Here is a 26,786-nt window from a genome sequence, read left to right as displayed (position 1 = left end):
GCAGATGAGCCAGCCCTAAGGGTGTGAAAGTAGGTGAGCTAACCCAACTGCTCACAGGCTGCAGCACCTAGGAAAGTGGAGCCCTGTGCCTCGACTGGGCAGTGCAGTGGAGCTGCCTTTGGATGCCTGGGTGCTGGTGAGCTTCCCCAAGGGCATGAGAGCAGGAGAGCTGACCACGCTTCCTGCCAATGCTGGCATTGGGTCACCTAGCCAGAGCAGTACTGGAGAACTTGACCTGGTAGTGGACATAAGGAAGAACTGGTGGGCTGACCAGCTTAGCTATCACCCAGGCCCAGATCAAGGGCTCTCAGTTGGCCTACCCCCAAATCTTTATCATCTGTGAATGCAGATGACATGTGAAAGGCTCAGTCTTGCTGATCCAAAGCTATAGGATCTTCATGGCATAGGGCAACAACAGGATAACCAGGAGGGGTCCTGGTTAGGATGCAATATTGATGGTGTCACAAAAGCCAGTGACCTAGACTCATCACCATGAACATTTGCAAGTGAGGATGTGTGAACAGAGAAATATACTCTGGGACACACAGTGACATACTACAGCTTCAACAATGAGACTTTTTGTCTATGCTTTTGTGTGTGTGTGTGTGTGTGTGTGTGTGTGTGTGTGTTTTATTTTGTGGGGGCGTTGCAAGAACGAAGAGCAGATATAAGGGGATGGGGAGATGAGTGGGACTGGGTATACACTATGAAACTCACAATCAATTAAAATAAGTAAATAAATAAGTGAATAAATGTATATCATGGGAAACTATTTTGTAGACAAAATCTGTCTATTCAAATATTCATAATGATTTTATATGATTACAATATACTAAGAATTTGAAAGTTGAATACAAGTACTTATAGTAAAATCTTTAGGTTATTCTTGGATATTAATGGCTATCAGTTTAATAATTCACAAATTATTGGATTTACTATTAACTTGGAGTAATAAATTTTATATGGAATCACTTTCTTTATAATTTTACTTAGATTCTTTAAGTAAATTAGTGCTGAATGCTAATATTTTATTCATTGGTGGTTCTTGTCATGATTAAAATCGGTATATAGTTTTTATTCAGAGGCCTTTTTATCAGATTTGGACATTAAGATATTCCAGCTCCACTGAATTAGAGAGTGTTAATTCTTTTTGTGATCTGACATATTCTTTTAAAAAATATTCTTAATATTAAGAAAATTAGGTATATTTTTAAGTTCTATACAGAGCTATAAAGTCATTTGAACTGAACGTCTTTTAATAGATATTTCAGACTATTTTAATATAACTATTGTTCAAATTTTCTATCTCTCAGGTTTAATTTTGGTACTTTATATTTGAGAAAATGCTATCATTTGAGGTGAATTTTTTCAGATCTTTTAACAAAACTGAATAAAAGTGGATTAGCAAAAGGGAGTTATCATCTTAAACACCTAAAAGTACAGCAGTTGAGCAGAACTCATGGGGGCTAGTTCAATGGCCACAAAAACAGCATAAAGGCCTTAATTTATGGCATCTTTACCACGTATGCTGCATCACTTACAGTTTGGCTTTCTTCACATAATGGCTGAACTCTTTGGTATCACATGCAAATGACAATACTGGGAAGGGAAAAAAGGGATAAGCCCTCCAGCACATCTCATTGGCCAGAATTACATCAATTTTCTAAATACAGCTTCATATCTCTTCGAAGAAACAAAATTACCAATATTGGTTCAGCTTTATAAGAATTAAGAGTCTACATATGGTGAGGGAGTCCCTTCTTGCATAAGGACATGGCTTCATGGTTGTGGTATACACACAAACAAAAGCAAGGTTCTGCCAACAAAGCGTTTCTCCATCACTATACCTACCACTATGTTATGTAATATTTCCACACATACTTATTGAGAACATACTAGCAAACAGGATATATGAAGCTTTTGTTCATATGGTATTTATATTTGGACTGAAAGTGCTAAGCATTTAACTAGGAAACAAATAATATACAGCCAATACAAGAAGTTTCTCCGATGAGAAGGCAGTGATGCTCTGATCTAGTGGTTTAAATATGTCATTAGGAGTCATTTATTGCTATGTTCCTTTGGCAGAATAATAGTATTAAGTTTTCTGCTAGGGCCTATGACCTATCTAGTCTCAAGTTCTTGTCTACTTTAACAGGTATCGGTTCCATCCCATGGAGTGGGCCTTAAATTTTTTTTTAATGATTGGTTATTACAATAACATTACAAACCAGAATATTAGGAATATACAGGAAAAAACATATTTACTAATATCAAATATTTCCAGGCCTTGTGTAGAAGGAAAAAATAGCTTTTTGGACATTGCTCTAGAGGCAACAAGTGCTGGGGACTGAAAATTTTAGGCATGTGATTTCAGCACTCAAAATCAGCACTCACCATACAGGTAATAAAAAGAGAAAGATTCCTTTCCTATTAGTATTGGTGCTCATTAACCAACCACATTGTCACAGGAGCCATTTTGTTTGGCTGGAGCATATTTAGATGACCTGTAGAATGTTTTGCAGGAGAGTAATAATATGAACTTGATAGAAAAAGACTTGTTGCTACTTTGTTTAAGAAGTTTGAATTGAGCGTGGTGACTCATATCTATAATTCTAAAAATCAAGAATCTAAGGCAGAACAAGGAGTTAAAGGCCAACCTGGGCTGCATGGTAAGATCCTGCCTCAAGAATCCAAGAATAAATAAATCAAATGAAACTCAAAATTGAGCAAATTGATAGTTGGAAAGAGGCCAAAAATGCTATAACAATCAACACCCCACAACCTTCCTCTGACTAGCTCACAAATGGGCCTTGTCACATGACATTTGTACCATAGACATCATAGTGTTTGGCATTGTCGCAAGAGTTATTAATTGCCAGGTATTCATACTTTAGATGGCAAAAATGTATCAGATCAAATTTCTTTGCATCAGAATATCAATGAAAGGCATGTACCCACGGATACTTAGAGTGGATAATGGTGAGAGGTCACAGAGTTCCAGTAGTAAAGCCCCAATCCCAGGGGCACACAGTCTAAGCAGTACGCAGACAGCAGATTCCCCTGAGGACGCTAATTTTTTAGTTAGGTGGAAAGCCAGACTGTCTTCCTCACAGTAAAAGCCCTGTGCTGGGCAGTGATCTGGGCTGGGATTTGGCAAGTTGACTTTGTACTCTGGCCTTCTGCCCAGTCCATCGATTTAGCTCCTTAAATCACATGATTTAATCCCACAAATGTCACAGACACCATTAGACAAACTCCTCTGGATAGAATCAAAGGAAAGAGAGAACACGATAAGCCCTCTGAGACATCTTGTTAGAGAATTCATAATCTTCCATGCTTGGGGGACTCCACTGGTAATGGGGTATCCTGGCAGTATGGCATGAAACACAGGCTGGTTTTGTTTTCTTTACTTATGAACAGACCTCAGCATTTGCCTTAAATTAATGAAGTGCAATCTGGCAAGGCTAAAGATAAAGAGCAACAGGAAGGAATCTTTCTGATAACAGATCCTCAAGCGATCCCAGACACTCCCACCATCAGTTCCTTACTCCCTGAATAATGGTGAAACAAGACTAGTAGCAAGCATGTGGAAAACAGATCAGGTCTCTCTCCTCAGGTAAAAGCCATGGGGGTCAAGTGGCTCCAGGGGTAGGATCTAGAAGAGTTCAAAGTGTGTAAACAAGCCTGTTTAGCAACAGATAACACAGGAAACAGAATTTTGTTTCATTCTCCACACATAACTCTCAGCACAGAGAGAAGCATGGCTACTTTAAAAAAAGGCTCCCAAGGTTGGACGCAAGGCCTCTCCTTTTTCCCTTTACTGCATCTTCCCTGTCCTTCTAGCCAAATAATTTTTTTTACAAGATAATAACATTTCTAATGGTGGACTTTGTGTAAAGAAAGCTATTACTACTTTTTAGCCACATGATTCATTATTGCTTCCAGTGGCTGTTATGGAGATGTAGTGTCTTAATGCAAAAGAATAACTCTTAAGCAAAGCTCTGGAGGTAAGTTTTTCAACAGAAGATTTCTATGAGGACCCTCCTAACACAGCTTATTGAAAATAAAACACAGCAGGTTGGTTCAAATGTAAGAGACAAAACGTAAAGCGGGACTCTGGTTTGACTATATATGATCCAAATATGCTTGCTTCAAGTTGCATATTATCATGAATTTTGGGTCATCTCCCTTTATGATTTTAACCCATGTATCTAGCATCTGACACACAGTGAGAATGTAATGAATGACTCTGCTTGCTGCATTCATTCCTCTTAGAAACAGTTGTAGTAATAGTGCAGCCCCAGCACCTGGCACGGTGCCCAGAAAACATTAACTAGTCAAAACTATAATAATTATTTTTATGTCTTTATTGTCCCAGCTCCTGTCATAATGTCTGGCACATAATAGGAAACTAAATATATCTGTTTCCTTCATTTTGATTTTTGCTTGGGATACATGTATCTTCTCTTTCCTCCGTGGTGATACGTTGCTTGGTAAGATGATGATAGATTTCCCCTACAATGTTTAGCCCAACACCGTAAGAAAAGACTACTCAGCCTTTTCTTCTATTGTGGCCTCTGAAGAGGCAAGTGGTAAAATGTTTAAGACCATTGCTCAGGTGGGAAAACTGAGGTTATAGCTTATACCTCTAATTCTTGTATCTTGCAGTAGCTTGAAAAGAAAAAGAAAGAAAGAAACCTGCCCTGCCCTGCCCACCAACAATCTCTCAGCCAAGCCATAATCAGTCTCGACACTTAGAGTCTTCTCTCAGATTTGTATGCTTAACTCATCCTCTAAAACTTATTCTGAGAACTCTAGTACTTAACTCTGCTAACACTCAGTTGGCTTTGCTCCTTAAATGCCCATAAATACTTCCTGCCTTGTTCTAGACCTGTGTGAGTGAACTGATACACAGATCTCAATTATGCTACCCTAGGAGTAGAAAGACAAAGATGCAGTCCGTGTTACTGAAGAAATGTGCTCAAAGGACCAGTAGAAAATGGGAATCCTGGCTCAGTTCCTGCTGACACTCGGTAAAACTTTTACAGAAAACAGTATTTTTGATTGAGGAGATAGTGAAAAATGAGGAAAAGTTAGCTAAGTGGAGAGGATGAGGTGATGTCCAGACACAAAGAACTTGTGAGAAAAGGACAAGTCAATGGCTCAATATGGCTAGAACTTGAGAGGGGATGAAAAGAGATAAGGAATTGTCTCATTTACTCACCGAGTATCAATCTAGTGGCCAGTCACTGGATAAGGAGTGGGCACCAGAAACACAGGACCTGGTAGAATACTTGGATTTGAGCTTTAAGGCTATTTGGAAAGAATAGTTAGATGATAAGACAAATAGGTGTAGAATTTTTGGTAAGCATTAGAGAGGCAGAAGAAGAATCATAGAAAGAATGGGAAGGGACTAGTGGAAAGAGGGCAATGAGTGAGGGCAGCTCTGCGGGTGATATTTATGCAAGGGCTAAAAGATAGAAAAAGATGTTTTGTTTTGTTTTTTAATGATGATTTAGGTTAGGACCAAAGGTCTTGGAGTCAGAAAAAAAAATCTCAGCATCACAGAAAAATAGAAAGAATCATCATGAGGATAAGCATTTGTGACTAGGATGTGTAGTTTAAGAAGAGGTCAGAAAGGTAAACAGGGGCCGAGACCTTGCAAGCCTCATAATGATTTCACAAGAATAGCAGGAAGGGCAGAGGAGATGGCTCAGCAAGTAAAGTGCTTACCATGCAAGCATGAGAACCTAGGCTAGATCCCCTGGTACCCACATAAAAAAGCTGAGCATGAGATTCCATGTATATAATCCCAGCACTGGGGAGACAAAGGCAAGAGGATCCCCAGAATTTCCTGGAGGGAAAGTCTACTCAAATTAGTGAGCTCAAAGTTCACTGAGATACCCTGACTCAGAAGCTAAAGAGGGAAGCCATAGAGTGAGACACCTGATATTAATCTCAGGATTCTACACACACACACACACACACACACACACACACACACACACACCAATAAGAAATCATGGAAGATAAGCAAAATGGAATCACAGATTCATGCTTCGTAGGATAACTTAGATGCAGACTATAAGTGGAGGGGAAAGAATAGAGTTGCACTGATTAGTAAGTCCAACATGTGATAGTAGTGCAAGCAAAAAATGGTCAAGGCAGGGCCTATTATGCCTCCTTCCCCCACCACAGTTTATCAGAATGCTGGGAGCACTGAAAGTGCTCAATGCATTTCCGTTAAGTAAGTTATTATAACAGAAGCACAAGAGCCCTTAAGTGTCTCTTCAGAAGCTCAGACTCTTCTTCCCTCTCACTTCCTTTTGACAACATTGAGGCAGGGAGGCAGTCTAAAATTAGTATTATCAAAGCCATATGCTGCTCAGTGCCAAGTGCCTCCTCTAAGTGCCAATTTCCTGTAGATTCTGCTAAGTTCTTTAAAAGTAGTTGTTGTACTTAGCTTTCTGTTGCTGTGATAAACACAGTCCAAAAAGAGCTTGGGGTAGAAGAGATTTATTTGTCTTACACTTCCTGGTCCACTGTCCTTCAGTCAGGACAGGAACTCAGCAGGTGCAGAAGCAGGAACCGTGGAGGAAGCTGCTTATTGGCTTGCTCACTGTGCTGTGCTCAACTACTTTGTGGTTGTTTTGTTTTGTTTTGTTTTGTTTTGTTTTGTTTTGTTTTGTTTTGTTTGAGACAGGGCTTCTCTGTATAGCCCTGGCTGTCCTGAAACTCACTCTGTAGACCAGTGCCTCTGCCTCCCTGAGTGCTCAGATTAAAGGCATGCGCCACCACTGCCCAGCCTCAGCTACTTATGTAGTCTGGGCCTAAGAGCCTAGAGACAACATCTCTACCAAAGGAAGATGTGCTTTCTTACATCAACCAGCAATCAAGCCAATCTGATGGAGGTCACTCCTCAGTTCAGGTTCTCTCTCTCTCTCTCTCTCTCTCTCTCTCTCTCTCTCTCTCTCTCTCTCTCTCTCTCTCCCTCTCCCTCTCCCTCCCTCTCCCTCTCCCTCTCCCTCCCTCTCCCTCTCCCTCTCCCCCCTGGGTGATTCAACTCTGTGGCAAATTTATATATATATAAATATATATCAGAGTGAAAAGCATATCAGACTTTCTCTAGGGAGCCAAAGAACACCCTGGTCTCCTGAGTGCCAGACAAAGAAAGAGAGTCATCATTTGGGCAAAAAGCAGCCAACAGTCATTGTCAAATGCTAACTTCTCTGAAGATCACCAGGATATGAATTTTAAATGCTACTTGATATAATATATGCTCCTCGCCCTGCCAAAGCAGAGATGTAATTACACTCACTAAACAAAGAGTGAGGTAAATGTTTGTGGAATTTCCACATCTTCTCTAATGTCAGGAGACGAGCAATGGGCTCTTCATCACACTTCCATTTCCTTCTACTAGTGAAATGGTTCCTTAAGGGAAAGTGCTAGAATAAGGCCATCTTAACTCCAAAGGGGATTGGAGACCTCAGGGACAGGAGAAAACAGCCAATAAGCTAATGGATCTAAGTCTCATTTTCTCCCATGAGGAAGATCATCTATTTGCACCTCACAGGGAGAGTATAAGGAGTCAATGAGGAATGTGAGTGAATGTGATCTGTAAATTGCAAATTAAGAGCTCTACCCCATGATTTGTTGTGTACGATTACAGGAAAAGGTGATTTTATTTTCTTGGTCTGCCAGAGAAAATTTCAACACATTGCAGGAGCTCAGTAAAAAAAAAAAAAAGAAAAGAAAAGAAAAGAAAAGAAAAACTTATTTAGTTTTCACTTTGCAATCAGTTCTATTAAGTGTGGTGTGATCTGAGATTTGGTACAAACAAGACAGACCATCCATTTCTCAGAATTAAATCAAACGGAGTCTCCAGTCTGTTAGCCTCAGAGTTTGGTGTAATGGCAGAAAGGAGGCAGGGGTAAGCTGAGGGAATAAGCCTGTTCTTATCTTCTGCAGATGGCTCTGGACTGTTGGAGTCGATATTTGTCCAATGAGCATCAGCAAGAAGGGCTGTGCTTAACACGAAACAATACATATTTTTATTTTTCCCTTTTGTCTCTTTTTAAAATACATGATCTCATGTATCCTAGGCCATCCTTGAACTCACTATGTGTGTAAGGATGACCTTGAACTTATGATGTTCCTTCCTCTACCCTCTGAGTACTGGGATTGCAGCTGGGCACCACCACACCCAGCTCATGGAGAGCCAGGGATCAAATATGGGGTTTTGCATGTACTGGAGAAACATTCTACTAACTGAACTGTATTCTCAGCTCCTAAAATAGTATTTCTGTCTGAGAGGTGCATTGGGAATAGTGGTAAATGCAATCTTGAAAATTAGATTACAAAAAGACCCACAGATCCAGAGAGCAAACGAAATTGGTCCTAGGTGAGCATGAACTTAGCACCACTGACCAGAAGCATTACCGGTAATATGTTCAGCAGTGCAAGGGAAACTTGTGCTAAATATCTTAGGAAATTTGACACTGTATAATTCCTTTAGCTATCAGAGTCACTTTTCAGCATAAGAGTTATTCTTAGCACAAGACTTGGTAAGCAGTCTCTAGATGATAATGGCTAATAATATTAATATGGATAACCTTAGAAACAAATGTGGTGGAGGGTTTGACTAACTTGTCCAAGATCACAGAGATGCTAAGTGATAAATTGATGCTTAAGCCCAAGTCTTTCTGACCAAAGTCTGGCTTTTTGCTACTCTGCTGCTTGGCAACACTGATGTCATTTAAACACTTTGGGATTTTGAAATCCTTTTAGAAAGGGATTAATAAGTAGCCACTTGAAACCTCCAGGTAACTAAAACATTCTCATTCTCTCTCTCTCTCTCTCTCTCTCTCTCTCTCTCTCTCTCTCTCTCTCTCTCTCTCTCTCTCTCTCTCTCTCTCTCTCTCAGGTTTCTACATTTCTATGAACCATGGCCCAGCTGTACTACAAGAAGGTCAATTACTCACCATACAGAGACCGCATCCCCCTGCAAATCGTGAGGGCCGAGACTGAGCTCTCTGCTGAAGAGAAGGCTTTCCTTAATGCTGTGGAGAAGGGGGACTATGCCACAGTGAAACAGGCACTGCAGGAGGCCGAGATCTATTACAATGTCAACATCAACTGCATGGATCCTTTGGGGAGGAGTGCCCTGCTCATTGCCATTGAGAACGAGAACTTGGAGATCATGGAGCTACTGCTGAACCACAGCGTGTACGTGGGTGATGCATTACTCTATGCCATCCGGAAGGAGGTGGTAGGCGCTGTGGAGCTTCTGCTTAGCTACAGGAAGCCCAGTGGAGAGAAGCAGGTAAGACAATTCCCAGGATGCTGGACAGAGCCAGAAATCAGAGCATCAGAGTCCAAAAGAAAAGGTTCAGCAGTCTGGAATTAAGAAGCCCTAACTTAGAAACTGTTCTCAGTTATCTCAGGAACTGTCCCCAGGGCTGCCCTGTGTGGCCCCTGCTGTTTTTGTTTTTGTTTTGTTTTATATATAGTTTACTCACATTGCATCCCAAGTATTATGCCCTCACTCTATATTCCCGTTCCCACCCTCCCACCCTCTTCTGCCCTATTCCCCTCCCTTAGACCTCTGACAGGGGAGGCCCCTTCCTCCCCGTCTCTGGCCACAGCCTATCAGGTCTTATCAGGATAGCCTATACCCCTTTCCTCTATGTGCCTGCAAGGTGGTCTTGCCAAGGGGCAGTGACCAAATCATGGGCACCAGACTGCATTCAGAGGTTCAGAAGCAGCCCCTCCCAACATGGAGAATCAGCAGTCTATCAGTGACATCTGAACAGGGAGTCTTGTCCTTGGCTGGCACATCAGTTTGTATAGGCCACCTCAGTCCAGATCCTTGATGGTCTCCCTGTGAGGCTCGTGACCCCTCTGGATCCTTCTTCCATCCCCCCACTCTTCCATGCAACCCTCAGCGCTCCACCCAGAGTCCAGCAGCAACTTCCAGCATCTGTCCTAATCAACCGCTGGGTGGAGTCTCTCAGAGGACATCTATGTCAGGCTAATATCCACTTATAAGTAAATATATACCATGTGTGCCTTTCTGAGTCTGGGTTACCTCACTCAGGAGAATCATTACTAGTTCCATCAGTTTGCCTTCAAATTTCAAGGTTTCCTTGTTTTTAATAGCTGAGTAGTATTTCATTGTGTAAATGTACCACAGTTTCTTTATCTATTCGTCAGTTGAGGGATATCTAGGTTGTTTCCAGATTCTGGCTATTACAAATAAAGCTGCTATGAACATAGCTGAACAAACGCCCTTGTTGTATGATGGAGCATTTTTCGGGTATATGCCCATGAGTGGTATGGCTGGGTCTTGAGGTAGCACTATTCTCAATTTTCTGAGAAAATGCCAGATTGATTTTCAAGGTAATTGTACAAGTTTGCACTCCCACCACATCCTCGCCAGCATGTGCTGTCACCCGAGTTTTTTAGCTTATCCATATGGATAGGTGTAAGATGGAAAAACCAAAAAGGAAAAAAAAAAAAAAAAAGATAGAATCTCTGAGTCGTTTTGATTTGCATTTCCTTGATGACTATGGATGTTGAGCATTTCTTTATTTCCCAACCATTCAATAGTCCTCTGCTAAGAATTCTGTTTAGCTCTGTACCCCATTTTTCATTGGATTGTTTTATTTGGTGGTGTTTAATTTCTTGATTTCTTTATTTATTTTGGGTATTAGCCCTTTGTCAGATGTGGGGTTGGTGAAGATCTTTTCCCAGTCTGTAGGCTGCCGCTTTGATCTGTTGACAGTGTCCTTTGTCTTACAGAAGCTTCTCAGCCTCATGAGGTCCCATTTATTAATTGTTGACCTTAAGGCCTGGGCTGTTGGTGTTCTGTTCAGGATGTTGTCTCCTGTGACAATGAGTTCCAGGCTCTTCCCCACTTTTTCTTCTAACAGATTTACTGTGTCTCTGTTTTACTCCATTGATTTTTCTTTTTTCCTTAGTTTCTCATACATATTCAATACTTAACAGCACGAAGACGTGGTCTTCATGTCTGGAATATGTAAACTCACTCCACTTTCTTTACCACCCCCACTATATCTTCAGTTTCTTCCTTTATTCAAACAGTACATTCTAGAAAAGAGACCAAACACAGACCCATGCTTCTCCCCAGAAGCTTGGTCTTTTCTTCCACAGACAAGAAGATTTTAGCCTTGAGTGCCATAGTGCAGACACAAACAGAACCATTATATGTTTTCCTAGTTCATGTTATGTGACTAAATTCTATTTATCCCTGTTCGTGAGTTTGCTTCTGTGAGTTTCATATCCTCGGGCCACCAAAAGTTGGTATCTTTTTAGTCATCTTTGATTTCTCAGTCAAATCTTGACCCCCATGTTCAACCCCTAAGCCCTGTGTTTTCTCCCTCCCTCTTTCTTTCCTCTCCACCCAAGTTCCCACTAGTATTGCCTATTCTGTCATCACTCTCCTAAATAAGGGGTTCTCAAAGTGTGAGCCCTAGACTGGCAGCAAGAGCATTTCCTGAGAACTCACATAAAATGCAAAGCCTTAGATCCCCACTACAAGGGTACAAAATCATAAGCTCTGGGATATTGCCCAACAAGCTATGCCTTAATAGGCCCTCAAGGGGATGTTGAGGTTTGAGAATCACTGCCCTACACTAACATGTAAATTTTCTCATTAGTCTGCCTGCCTCAATTCCTTTTGTGCCTCTGAAGCCATCCTTTAGAGTCAGGCTGGCTTTCCTTTCTAAGTTAAGATAACGATCTTATTATTCCTCTCCATGCCTTTAATATTATAACGTCTTCTCGTTTTAGTTTGTCCTCTGTTCTTATGAGGATATGCTTGAGCTGATATGCTTTATAAAGCAAAGAGGCTTGTTTTGCTCATCAGTTTTGGAGGCTGAATGGCCAAGATAAAGTGGCTTACCTGATAAACCCCTGATGAGGACCTCCTTGCTTTCCTTACAGGCATGGTAAAGAAAATAGAATGGGAACTGGTCAAACATGGAAGGAGACAAATCCGCAACAATGAAAATAGTCAATCTCAAGTATTCTGAAATATAGCCAAAGCTGGGATTAAAGGAAATCCTTACTTCTTAATACTGACTCATTTAGGAAAAGAGCAATGAAAGTAAAGCAACAACTCACAACGTATTGTAATTGACAAAGTAGAAGACAGAGTAAAAATCGGGAACTAACAGATTAACAAATGTTTAAGTAAAAGGCCTAACCCCCCTTCCCCATCAGCATTTACAATACACCCAAGAAAGTAAGGATCCTGTCTCTCTTGTTTCTTGCTATATCGTACTTCCACAGGAAAGTACCTGGACTATTACGGTTGATAAATATTTATTTAATGAATGGGTAATATGAAAACAGCACTGCTAAGCATCTTAACAAGATTTATTTCATTTACTCCAAGCAACTCTATAAGCTAGACATTATTATTTATCATCATCATCATCATCACCACTACCGCCACCATCATCTTCCCTGTTTGCCAGTGAGAAACAGGATTATTAAGTCAATTGTTTAAGATCACATTAAATATCAGGGCTGGAATGCAAGCTTCTAAAATCCCTTTTTAATTCCTAGGCCCTGATCACACAACTGAATGAGGGTGTTGCAAAGAATTCAGCAACAAAAGCTGGAGAGAGAGCTCATTAGAAACATGTATTGCTCTTGCAGTTCAATTTCCAGCACCTAAGTTAGGTGTATTATAAAGTTCCAAGATAGTCTATGCTTTTTTTTTGTCTCCACAGGTACATGCATTCATATGCACATACACACAGACACAAAGACACACAAACACATATAGTTAAAAATAATAAACTCATTCCTTTAAATTTAGCAACAATAAAAGACATTCGTTCAACTGCTTAACAATCAAAAATTGGTTTAAACTCAAATATGCAAAGAAGCTCAGATGTTTGAAGCAGTGCTCACTCATGATGAATCTATCACAGAGCCTCATTGCAGCCTTGGTTCTAAATATACAATATGAGCCGTAGACATGCACTAACTAGAACTCTATACAATGTCAATGGCACTTTCCAGTTCAGATTTGAGACTACTGACTAATATTAATGGCAGTGTTTTTATTTTACACACTGCATGTTCTGGTATTCTAGAAACATAATAGTATAACTATAGAAAACAAATATTCTTAATATTTTTGTCATACTACCCCAGGGCTTTAAATATTAAATTATTATATCTTTGGATTGGATTTTGTCAGAATGTTTGATATTAAAAACTGCTCACAGAGTTGTTTTATTTAAAAAAAAAAAAAAGTCGCTGGAGAGATCCAGCTAGAATGAGACTTGGGGCTTTGGCTGGGGGGTGAGGTCTGTTTGGTCCGCCCCACCCTTCCTACATAAAAGACTGAGCCCACCCGGCCATTGCCCTCAGCCTGTCGGTGCCAGAATAAGTTCCAGGTGGCCCAGCAGTGGGTGTAGAAGGGGAGGGTAATCAGACCCACTGACACAGACCCAAGCCAGCAAGAAGCTAAGGAGGCACCATGTGAGAGATCATGTATATCCAGGTGGGCCAGTGTGGCAACCATATCGGTGCCAAGTTTTAGGAGGTCATCAGTGATGAGCATGGTATCGACCACACTGGAAGTTACCATGGAGACAGTGATTTGCAACTTGAAAGAATCAATGTATACTATAATGAAGCCACTGGTAATAAATATATACCTCGGGCCATCCTGGTGGATTCAGTCAGATCTGGACCATTTGGCCAGATATTCAGGCCAGACAACTTCATGTTCGGCCAGAGTGGTACAGGAAATAACTGGGCAAAGGGCCACTTCACAGAAGGTGCTGAGCTGGTGGGCTGCATCCTGGTCATGGTGAGGAAGCAGTCGGAAAGCTTTGACTGTCTCCAGGGCTTCCAGCTGACCCACTCACCGGGGGGAGGCACTGGCTTAGGCATGGGGAACCTGCTCATCAACAAGATCAGAGAGGAGAACCTAGACTGCATCATGGATGCTTTCGGCGCCATGTCCTCACCCAAAATCTTTGACACAGTGGTGGAGCCCTATAATGCCACTCTCTCTGTGCACCAGCTGGTGGAGAACACAGATGAAACCTACTGCATTGACGAGGCCCTGTATGACATCTGCTTCTGCACCCTCAAGCTGACCATGCCCACCTACGGAGATCTCAAGCACCTGGTGTCAGCCACCATAAGTCCAATGATCACCCGCCTGCGCTTCCCAGGCCAGCTGAACACAGACTTACACAAGCTGCCTGTGAACATGGTGCCCTTCCCACACCTGCACTTCTTCATGCCAGGCTTCCCACCTCTGACCAGCAGGGGCCCTGACAGTGCCAGTGCTCACCCAGCAGATGTTCGACACCAAGAACATGATGGCCACCTGCGACCCCTTCTATGGTTACTCTCTGACCATGGCTGCCATTTTCCAGGACCGCATGTCCGTGAAGGAGGAGGATGAGCAGATGCTCGACATGCTGAACAAGAACAGCAGCTACTTCGTGGAGTGGATTCCCCTCGAGGCCTCAAGATGTCAGCCCCCTTCACTGGCAACAACACTGCCATCCAGGAGCTGTTCAAGCACATCTCAGAGCAGTTTACTGCCATGTTCCAGCGCAGGGCTTTCCTGCACTGGTACACAGGAGAGGGCATAGACAAGATGGAGTTCACTGAGGTAGAGAACAACATGAATGATCTGGTGTCTGAGTACCTGCAGTACCAGGATGCCACGGCTGATGAGTAGCAAAAGTTCGAGGAAGAGGAGGGCAAGGATGAGGCTTGAGTTTCCTCAGGCTAAGCAGGTTAGGGAAAGCTGAGATGAAAGTGGGAGCGGGGGGGCATATCTGTGAAAATACCTTGCAAGTTGAAGAAAGGAAGATGGTCTTAGGTTTGTGCTGGGTCTCTGATGCTCTTCACTGTTGCCTGCCACTTTTTTTTCTCTTTTTGTAAATTTGATAACACCAATGTAATACTTGAGATCTTTCTGAACTCCTGTTGTAATGACTAAAAACACATAAACCTTTAACGGTTTAAACGAATGGTTTAAAAAAAAAAGCAACTAGTGAATTTAGCTTGGGATTAGCACAGAATGTCCAATAATTTTTAAATACCCCTAAACATAATTCTGTCATTTTATAGTGTGTGGTTATATATAGTAGCATTCTTACACTGATAATTATAACATTAAAATACTGTTCAACTCTGAAAATAATCTGCATCCTGCAGTAGCAAATATTCAGCCAAGGTTGAATTCTTTACATAAACACAAACAAGTACATTCATCTCATTAGTATGCATATTGGTTTCATCTTAAATAAAGTAGATCTAATAATTGTTTCAGAGCAAATTTAATCATGATTTGGTATCAGCAAATAGTCAATACTTGTATACCTATCTTATATGCCTATGCACCTAGGTTGAATAGACCTTTCTTGGATGAAAGAGGGTTGTAAGTGGAAAAGGTTTAAAAGCTATACACTAGGCCACACTGCTTCCCCGGAAATCCTAGGATCATAGCTCAGGCATTATGAGATGGGTCAAACGGGTAGAAGATAGATGAGCTCCCTAGAAACAGGCCTCAGCAATTTAGCAAAGAAGTGGAGTTTATTACCAAACTCATCGACACTGCCTAGTGCTGGGGCCCATTCCCCCACTAAGGACCTGGGGAGCTTCCCAAGGGTTTCTCAGCTACCTACCTCCAAGTTTGTGTACCACCCCAGCTCTTCCTTTTATTTGAAATGGATCTCATGCCACCTTGTACTGGTGGATAATCTCATCTGTAGGAATACCCAGTTCTTTTACTGTGTGGTATAAGCCTAACGCCCAGTTCTTTCGATCCTTATCTTGTCTGTACTGAATCAGTGCCCACAAGATAAGGTGTGATACGTAAATATTTGCTGATGGACGTGAAAGAGTGAAATATATCTCCCCCCCCCAAAAAAAATCACAAGACTCTCCCTCCCCCACAAGACTTTGGGAGGTTTGTAACCCATCTGTAACCATTTAGCCTCATAACTGCTTGGAGGAAGAAGAGAGCCCAGGATAATTTCCTAGACTGAACCCATGTTTAATGGGTCCTAGTTCTCTCATTTTTTCCTGTGCTCTAGTAAATGCTGAGCATCTGCCAGGCAGGAAGGATGGCACCATGTAAACTTATACTAAAGTACAGTGGATGTGGCGTCTCCGTAGCAGAAGCCGAACTTAGCTCATATCAACAAACTACCCATGGTACAAAATCAGACATATGAAACCTGCATAAGGATACTTGTAGCAGCCTGGGCTTTGCTAGGGCCTGTTGTCAGGCACTACCATTATAATCCCTCTTTTGTCAATAATCCTCTATCATACAACACTGTATGTTAAATTCCACAGAGCCATCTGCTCCATCCTTGTCTCTTCAGTAGCTTTGTTCTCTCTGCCCGAGGCCCAACTAGGAGCTTGCACTATTTCATTGTCTTCCATTGCTCTGTCAGTCACTATGATAAGTCGTATGTCAGTAACTATAACATCAGACTGTCACAGTGCTAGAGAGTCCTGTCTTTCTTTTCAGATAAAAACAAAATTTGTTTACCTGAGAGCAGTCGTGAATGTGAACACAGACCTCCTAAGCACCTTGAGTTCACATGGACAGACCATTTGCAGGAAGGCACCCTGTCCACACACAGCCTGAACAGGGTATCTTTTTCACAGAGCCCCACTACCACCACCACCTGGCCTTCTCCACTCTAGAAAATAAGGCACAACTGACCTCCATCAATCTTGGGAAGATCAATCAAGGCCACCTTCGTCATTAGTAGGCAAGGACTTAAGCTCCAGACTGGCAGCAAAATTCCCTCTGTGTCTCTTTTACCCCGTTCCCCTTATGCTCCTGTACCTACTCAGCCATATTAAAACTACTTCAGAATAAAGATCAGAGGCCTAGCATAAATGTCTGTTATTGGTTTCAAGAATCACACGAGACCAGAATTTTCAGGAGGAACCAAATCACAGAATAAAAAATGTGAACCAGGTGGTGGTGATGCACACCTTTAATCCCAGCACATGGAGGCAGAGGCAGGTGGATCACTGTGAGTTTGAGGCAAGCCTGATCTACAGAGTGAGTCTAGGACAGCCAAGGCTACACAGAGAGACCCTGTGTCAAAAAAAGAAAGAAAGAAAGAAAGAAAGAAAGAAAGAAAAAGAAAGAAAAAAAGAAAGAAAAAAGTGATATCTTGCTATTGTGTTCCTCATTTCTAAACAAGACCCACCCTGAGACATTGTGGCTTATGCTGGAAGAAGCAGAAGATGGAGCTCACCAGCTATCTAAGAACCAACTTGAAGCTGAAGAAAGAGCAAGATCTCAGAGATCACGGTAGACCTCACTGGTCTCCTCAAGAAGAGAGCCTCCCCCCTATTGATATAGGAAAGGCTGGATTCTGTGCTTGTTAAAGGATTTTGAAGATGCAGGTGCATTCCCAGTAATCCATATGGCCCAGTATCCACTGGATATGGGGAGAAAGAAAAAAATGTCCAATGCACTGGCCACTCAGGTAGTTCCTGAAGGGAAAATTAAATTTGATGCAATTGCTAGACAGGGACAGTCCAGAGAAAAGGTCATTTACAGAAAATACATTGACCTGGTTCCAAAGGAGGTTATGAATGCAGATGACCCAGACTTGCAAAGGACAGATGAAGATCTGATTAAAGAGATAACAGGAAAGACAAGAGTAGGGACTGAAGAGATAGCTCAGAGTTTAAGAGCACTGACTGCTCTTCCAGAGCTCCTGGAAGCCACATAGCGGCTCATAGCCATCTATAATGTGATCTGATGCCCTCTCTGGCCTGCAGGTACACATTCAGGCAGAGCACTGTATAATAAATGAATCTGTTTTTTTTTTTTTTTTTTAAGACAATAGGCTGGTTGATCGATGGAATCAAATCAAAGACCAAGAAATAAATCCACACACCTATGGACACTTGATTTTTGACAAAGAAGCTAAATCCATTCAATAAAAAAAGGATAGCAACATTGAGATGTAACAAGAATAAATTAATAAAAAAAAAAAATAAAAAAATAAAAAATAAAAATAAAAAATAACAATAAAAAAAAAAAAAAAAGGATAGCATCTTCAACAAATGGTGCTGGTCTAACTGGATTAGTTTTCTTTAAGAATGGGTTATGTTTGTGCTTCTCCCATCTTGCAGCATTTATAGAAAATACTGACCCAACAGAATTAAGACCATTTCCTTGTGTGTGAAACTTACTGATCCAGGGATAATATTTTGTGTAAGAATGTTATGAATAATATTATCCCTAACAGTGAGTAGGGTGATGTCCACATACTGGAACTCTGCTACCAAATGCATATACCCTGTTGTTCTGTCTTACCTTGCAGTGGGGAAAATAGGGTCTTGCTTAGTGGACCTCTTGTTTCAAATAAAACATTTAGAAAAAATGTGGTAATTTATCAGGTAGACTGTTCTACACCAAAAGGGTGTAATAGTAAATAGTAATAGTAGTAGTTGTTGTTGTTGTTGTTAGTGGTGGTGGTGGTGGTGGTGTGTGGTGTGTGTGTGTGTGTGTGTGTGTGTGTGTGTGTTGCCTATAGGATCAGTATCTTGCAGTTCAGGCCCAACACCAATTCCTTAATAATCTCATCTCCACCAGTGTCTAAGTATGAGGTCTGTTTTCCTCTCTGTATTTATTTTCTATGGTTGCCATTACAAATTACCACAAACTGGTTGCTTAGTACAAAATAAATGTATTATTTCGCAGGGTAGGAGGCAATAAGGATAAAAGGTAATAGGAAGATGGATCCCTTCTCAGGGGAGTGTTTGATAAGATGTGTGTGTTGCCTACAATTCCTCATGTTTCTTATAGTTGTGTCACTTCAGTCTCTACCTCTATAGATAGATATAAAGTGTTCTTTCTTTGACTTTCCTCTGTGTTCATCTGTAAAAGTAACTTTTATTCACCTCACTAATTGTCATCTCGGAAGCTTACTGCCTCTGTCTGCTAACCTAGGCCTAGTCCTGGAAGCTTCTAGCCTCCATACAATCTAATCTAGGCCTAGAATGTTTTCAGCCACTGAGACTTACTGCTTAATAAAATCACCCATTCTTGTTCTTTCTGAACTCTGGCTGGCACATTCAACTCAGCTGTTCTGGCTGAAATTCCTCTCGAAGCTGAACTGATTCAGTCTAGCTTCTCTTCTGGCCCCTGACTTTTTGCTGTGCTTGGCCTCAAACTAATTCTGTCAATCTGTTCTGACCTTCTACCTCCTGCTGATTATCTGGCTCATTCTGTCCTCACCTGTGTCTAGTTTGTTCTCTCTTCAACCTGTATTTGGAAAACTATCCCTATAAAACTGCCTCTGGACCTGAGCATAATGGTGCACGCCTTTAATCGCAGCACTTGGGAGGCAGAGGCAGGAAGAGCTCTGTCAGTTTGAGGTCAACCTGGTCTACAAAGTGAGTCCAGGAGAAACTCTGTCTCAAAAAACTAAAAACTTAACAAAAAATGCCTCTGAATTCCACAAACTGAGCTCCACTACACTGCCTCTCTCTTTCAACTTCCTGGTTCAACCGAACTGACTGAACATAATTGATTAGAACTCAAGAGAGCTGTATGGCTTTGTCTCTTCAGTGTTGGGATTCAGTGTGTGTACCACCACACCTGGACATAACCTTCTCTTTACATGAAACTTGCCCTATAGCAGGCTGACCTTGAACTCAGAGACCTGCTTGCCTCTGTCTCCTACAGGTGCATTGGTATTACACCTGGATCACACAGATCACATCTAGAAGGTCTTTGGATGTGATCTCATGCCAGAGCAGCCATGTTCTGAATTAAAAGTCCTCTACATTCGTCCAAACTGCCTTCTTCCTCATGTTCTAGTCCAAGAATAGCCACACAAACCACTCAGACACCAATCTCAGATATGATAATTTATTGAGCACACACTCTAAAACTGATTATGATCAGGGATGTAGCCTAGACTCTGGAGCTGAAATGTGACCCTGGTTTGCTCCTAAGGTACACTTTTTATTTAAAAAAAAAAAAGGCTGAAACCAGGTAAAACAACCAGGTAACCAGGTGTAGGAAGCAAGCAGCAACCAGGTAAAAGCCAATAACCAGGTGTAGGAAGCAAGGGGAGGGCAGCATTACATCATTTTGACTAGCTAAACAAAGCATTTCTAACTGCCTTTTAATTTGATTGGTCCCAAGTGGAGCTGTAGTTGGGACTTTTCAGAATGTCAAGGTAACAAGGTAACAAAGTAGGAGTAATGAAACCATAACAAGATATCAGGGCCTCCCAGAAGGCCCTGAGCCATCCTCCTTGCCCTTCCAACCTTCCGTCAAGGAGGCCTAGCTGTCTCAGTATGTCTGCTGTCTGTGCCTTCAGAGATTCACTGATGCTCCCGCCGCCATGCTGCTTGCTACACTGCTTCACGGCTTGAGCCTGTGACACCTGGTTCTCCAGGCACATGCTTACACCGAGGCCGCTGCAGCACCTGCTCCCACCAAGGGGCCCAGACACCTGTCCTTCACCTTTGCTTCCCTGAAGCAGGTGTTCTTTGAGGGTACCATCGTCCAGCAAGTGGATGTGCCCACACTGACTGAAGCCTTTGGCATCTGGCATCCCATGTTCCCGTGCTATAGGCCCTACGGCCTGCTCTGGTGGAGGTCCACGCCGAAGATGGCAACCACAACAGAGTACTTAGTGAGCAGTGGTTCAGTCACTGTGAAGTCGGACTCCTCAGTTGCTGGCAGAAGAAGCTGTGACACTAGACTTGCTGGACCTGGAGGCATCCCAGGCCAACCTGACAGATCCAGATCCGTATTGAGGCCAATGAGGCCCTGATAAAGTCCCTGGAGTAGGCAATGCATGTCTGTCACCGACAGGGAAATTGTGGCAGGTCCAGACAGAAGAAAATTGTTCGCTGGGGGCTGTGAAGTTGGTTGCTGCTGAAGTTGCCACCAGGGGGCAGCAGTGATGGCAGTTGCTGGATTAAAGCTTGGTGCCTGCCTGCCAGGTCATGGAGGTCTTCCCCGAGGCTTCCCACAGCATAGGATCCCTACACTGCCCCAGGATAGCTGGCACTGATTCCCCATCAGAGGCACATGGACAGTCATCTTGCCACAACTTGTCTCCATTAAACACCAGGAAACAAACAAACAAACAAAAGATATGAGGTATGACATTTGGCAGGCAGAGCTGAGAGCTTGAACTTAATTCTATCTCATGACCAAGATGGAAGCCAAAGACAAAATGGCAATAGGTATGCTAAAGACTAAAACAGGTCTCAACACTTAAACAGATGATACCATCTTTATGTAACTGCATCTACAAAGACCCTTTTCCAAAATAAGTTCACAGTCAAGGTTGGTATAACTTGAACATAGCATTTTGGGGGTATAGAATTCACACTCTGTGAGACATACTGGTCTAAAGAAGTGGCTTTCAAAATTTTCTAGCAATAGAGTCACTCATAAAATCCCATTGAGACTGGAAATAACACAAACAGACCTTTCTTAGTCTAACTACAGGCTAGACCCAAGACACATAATCATTTCCTCTCAGTCTTGCTTTTCCTTGACCTTTGAGGAGTCAGTACAGCCTGAATACTACCAGTGTAGAGGACAAAAGGTAGAAGCTAACTCCCTGTTCACAGTGCTAGGCAGCTTAGTTCCATCACCTATAAAATGACACTAATAACACCTAACTGCTGCCCAACTCAGAAGTCTGTCTTGAGGAAGAGTTAAGATTAAAATATGTGAAAGACTTTGGGAAATTTTTAAATGTTAGACTGAGGTCAGTAACAATTTTTTTTTCTTTCTATTTACTACTTCAGTTTGCTTGAGCTTGTCATATTGTGTGAAGAGACCAGATGGCCTGTGGCCCTGGTCACAAGGTACCCTGAGTACAGTATGTGGGAGGGTTGGAGAGTGAGCTGGCCCAGTTCACAGATCACCTCCCCCTGTCTGGCCTAGATGGCAACAGTCTGCCTTCTGCTACCAAAGACGCAGTCTTCCTTTGTCACAAGAGTTTAAAGATTTTTAACAATGAGTAAGTAGAGCTTCTGGTCATTATATCAACAGCCCACCCAAGTAATTTTCTTTCTTGGTGAATTGCGTCACTGCAGACATCCAGAAAGAGACTAAGCCAACCTTTTCCCTGTGGCACGCCCCTCTGGGCTCTGCCATAATTACTCATTTGACTGTGGCAGATGGCTCCAAATTAAAATTGGTCTCACAGATGAGCTACAAGATTAAATCTCAACAACACTGATAAGTGTTTGTGTTAAGGCTATAGAAAATCACCAACAGGACACTGTCTTGTTTTTTGCTGTTTTTTTTTTTTTTCTGTTTCTATCTGCCTCTTGGTCTTAAGGTGAGATTGTATAGTATAGAATAAGGACACAGGACCTACACAAAGGTGACTGGGACACAGAGAGAGGATCTAAAGAGATGAGCCCATCAATTTAACTCACAGTGAGATAGATCAGAAAGTAAAGGAGAGGCTGTAAAAAAAAATCCCCTGCTATTTATAGACAGTCTATAATTTGGAGTCAGCACCTACTGGATATGTTTCCTTGGACAAGTCACTTAGTCTCTCTAATCCCCAGTCTGTGTCTAGGAACAATGAGAGCACGTACTTTATAGAGGTGCAGTGAGAGTGGAAGGAAATATGAATTCATCTCATTAGAATGGCCCTTGGTGTGTACTAAGCACTCACTACATGACAGCTAGCACTGCTCCTACACTGCCTATTTAAAGTCATGCTGATGTCATCTGCTGGTTAACATCACCTATTTTCTCAACTGAAGCTGGGAGATGGCTCAATTTGTGAAGTGCTCCTCTGCAAGCACGAGGACCTGAGTTCAGATCCCCAACATCCATGTAAAAGCTGAACTTAGGGGCATGCCTCTGTATCCCTAGCACTGGTGGAGGCAATAGAGAAAGGTGAATCCCCAAAGTTTACTGTCCAGCTATCCTCACCAAATCAATGAACTCCGGGTTCAATAAGAGATCCTATCTCAAAAAAATAAGGGGAATACACACCTAAGTCAACCTCTGTTCTCTACACAGATGCACCCACGTGAACAAGTTGTTCCATACAAGTCTACACATGGGGTAACACTTGCATGCATGTTAAGTACTCGTTATACACAGTGGTTAAAACTTCGACCTAAGAAGTTCAAAAGATGGTCCTGCAGTTAAGAGCACTTACAGCTTTTGCAGAGGACCTAATTTTTCCCCCAGCACTCATATCAGGTAACTTACAGCTACTTGTAATGCTAGCTTCAGGAGTTCTGTCATTTTCTTCTAGTCTCCATGAATACTCAACCCATGTACACACACACACACACACACACACACACACACACACACACACACACACACACTTAAAAATAAAATATTCAAAGAAAAATAATACAAAGTGCATTGCCCCGGGAAGATCATTTACCTTGTTTAAGCTTCAGCTTCCTTATCTGTCTGTAACTTGATGCTAATTAATGATGGTCCTTACATTGTAGGCTGTTGAAAAATGTGACAATTGCTTTGGAATGGAGAAATAGCTCAGTGGTAGAGGGGTTATATAAATGGTTATTACATTAAACCTTTGAAGTAATTTTCAGAACATAACCTTCAGTGTGTGACACCCATATTGTTTTCACCAGTACGAAATAGTTTTATTTGTTAATTTTCTCATTGCTATGACAAACTACCTGGGGGGAAAGCAACTGAAGGTTGAAAGATTCTATTTTGGCGCACAGTATGGCATAATCCATTAGGACAGGAAGTCATAGAACATGTGCATGCAGCAGCTGGTCATATCGCATCTACAGAAGAGAAACAGAGACAGGTAAATGCTGGTACTTAGCTGGTTTTCTCTTTTTTATTCAGTCTAGGATTCCTGGCAATGGAGTGCTGCTGTCCACATCCATGGTGTGTTTCCTCACTTCAATTAATTCAGTCTAGAAATTCCTTCAGATACATGACTAAAGATTTGTCTTCTGTCATGCTCCCTGAGCCTGTCAGTATTAACCAGCAGATAACATTAATATCCCAGTTATTTGTGTTACCTAAATGGCCCAGTGTTAGAGCCATGAGTATTTTATCTTTTTATTAATAAGAATAATCATTCATTTTATTTGCTTTTATTCCCATGTTATTCCTTCAACCCGCTCTACCTTTCTTCTGTTCTGTTCTCCAGTCAATACTCTCCTCTCTCTGACCCTACAGTTCAGTGTCTATATACCACATGCTAGCACATTTAGAAGCTTAAAGGACACAAAGTTGATATATAAAATTTGTATGTGTTTAATAGGTATAATTTGGTGGATTTGGACATGTGCATAATAAGCAAATCTATCACTTCTGAGCAGTATTCTTCCTGGGTCCTGTTTTTATCTCCTGGCTTCCTGACATGATGCCTACCCAGCTATACTTCTCGAACTACCGCCTCCGGCATTTTTTCTCTTCTACAGAATTTTGTTCCTTGCATTCTGGTTCCTACTGATAAACTAAAACAAGATTAAGTTAGTCCAATTCACAAAATGTTCTCTGTTCTGAGGAGTATGTCAGCTCTGTGAAGTTCTCAGTAAAATGAGGAAAACGTGATTAAAGGAGCTTCAATGAAGGAAGGTTTCCTGTTTCATTTTGATGTCACTTAATGTTGTCAGCCATTCATCAGTGGAAAAGGCCTATGAGCTCACTGAGAAGTTATTACTTTGTGGAGTAAGGTATTTCCCTTTGTGGTTTTGGGGATTGAAATAATGTCATCAGGTTGTATTTGGGGGCAACAAATGCCAAATAACAAGAAAGAAAAAAAGAAAAGAGAAAAGAGCACTGAATGGCGTTGCACATTCTTCCTATCACCATGCTAAACTTTAAGACTCTTCTTGGTATTATCACCACCTGGCATACATACGTGTGCTGCCTATGTCACTTTCTTTTGAAGGTATTGGATTGATTGTTTTCACTTTTGAGGCCTCAGTGCCTACAGTAGTTCTCAGAACATGACAGGCTTTCCGTAAATAATTTTTGAATGAATGAAGAAGTGATGTTAGTAGACTGTCAGACCCAAAAATATTGTCTAGTCCATCTCTTTGTGTTAATTTTTTATTCTTTTATTTTTACATTTTTTAATTTACTCACTTCGCATCCCAATTGTAGCCTCCTCCCTTGTCTCCTCCCAGTCCCACCTTCCCTTCCACTTCTTTCCTCCTCGCTTCCCCTATTCCTCAGAATAGAGGAGCCCTACGCCCCTACCATCTGACTCCAACCTATCAAGTCTCTCATCTGGACTACGGGCATTCTCTTCCTCTGTGACATAGCAAGGCAATCCCCCTAGGGGGACGTGACCAATGAGCAGGCAACAGAGTCCATGTCAGAGACAGCCCATGCTTCCCATAGTATGGGACCCACAAGGAGACTGTGCTGCCTATCAACTATATCTCAGTAGGGGGTCTAGGTCCTCACCATTCATGGTCCTTGGCTGGTGCATCAGTCTCTTCAGGACTCCCTGGGCCCAGATTTGTTGGCTTTGTTGGTCTCCTTGTGAAGCTCCTGTCCCCTCCAGGTCCTTCTATCCCCCAACTCTCCCATAAGACTCCATGCACTCCACCCCAAAGTTTGTCTTAGCTTCTATTTCAATCCTTTGCTGGGTGAAGTCTTTTGGAGAACATCTATGCTAGGTTCCCTTCCTGTTCCCTCTCTTCAAGCACTTCCGGTGTGTATTTTATTTGCTCTTCTGAATGAGTATTGAGCATCCTCCCTAGGGTGCTCTTTGTTATTAGTTTCTTTAGGTCTGTGGAATGTAGTACGGGTATCCTATATATATTCACTTATAAGCAGGTATTAGTTATATAGTACAGAATAACCATCTCTTCATTTTATTATTGTGAAAAGTGACAGATAAAAAGTGACCTTTCAAGGTTCAATGTGGTAATTTCTGTAACAGAGCCAAGAACTGCAGATCTTCTAACTTTGAATTGAGTATTATATCCCTGACATTGAAGTTAAATTATTCCACCATTACACTCACTCTGAATGTAGTCTATGGCATTCTCCTAGTTGCTGTGAATGTTCCTTGTATCTAACTTAAATCCTACATCTTTTTTAAAAGTTATTTTATGTGTATGGCTGTTTTGCCTGATGACTTTGCACTACAAGTTATGCACTGTCCACTGAGGGCCAGAAGAGGGTGACAGATCCCCTGGAACTGAAGTTAAAGACAGTTGCAAGCCATCATGTAGGTCTTCTATAGGAGAAACAGATCCTCTCTAAAAGCAGCAGATATTCTTAACCACTAAGTCATCTCTCCAGCACCAAATCTTACATCTTATAAGCTAAACCGTATTCTCTAAATATATGCATTCTAAATATATACAACCCTTACTTTAATATAGTATTTTCTATGCTTTCTATAAATAAAACTGAAGGCAAGATTTTGGTCTCCATAGTGCCCTAAAAGATATCAATGTCATAAAAATAAGTCTCTAATAACATGGCAGGGACCTAGGGACATATTATTAGAAGTCCATGTAAGTGTTAATCTATAATTGCATAGTAGTGAAGTTGTGCAGAAGAAATTAAATTACATGTACCCTAATAAGGAAACATTTTGTAAAGTTTAACATCCAAGTCTATTTAGTTTGTAGCTCCTGGCATTGAATTAAAGGCACGCATTTATGATGCAGAGTATCAATAGTTCAAAGTGTTTGCTAACCAAGTAGCCTTCCCTTCACTGAAGCTAGTGAAAGAATACTTCATGATGAGCCTGGCTTTGCCTCTTTGT

General features: G+C 41.6%; 1 protein-coding gene and 2 pseudogenes across 1 annotated transcript in view; all 3 read left to right on the top strand.

Annotated features, from left to right (window-relative positions):
* Trpc5 (transient receptor potential cation channel subfamily C member 5) overlaps positions 1 to 26,786 on the top strand; it is a 259,616-nt gene that overhangs the window by 113,055 nt on the left and 119,775 nt on the right. The window contains exon 2 of the mRNA XM_051142246.1: positions 8,927 to 9,325. Within this exon, the coding sequence (XP_050998203.1) occupies positions 8,948 to 9,325 (378 nt within the window). The 5' untranslated portion in view covers positions 8,927 to 8,947. The remainder of the gene's footprint in view (positions 1 to 8,926; positions 9,326 to 26,786) is intronic.
* Positions 13,520 to 14,743, top strand: LOC127185725 (tubulin beta-2 chain-like; annotated as a pseudogene).
* Positions 20,409 to 20,826, top strand: LOC127184623 (ATP synthase subunit delta, mitochondrial-like; annotated as a pseudogene).

This window comes from Acomys russatus, chromosome X (assembly GCF_903995435.1).
Source record: "Acomys russatus chromosome X, mAcoRus1.1, whole genome shotgun sequence".
In the NCBI taxonomy this organism is placed as follows: domain Eukaryota; kingdom Metazoa; phylum Chordata; class Mammalia; order Rodentia; family Muridae; genus Acomys; species Acomys russatus.
This window is presented reverse-complemented; position numbering and strand designations above follow the sequence as displayed.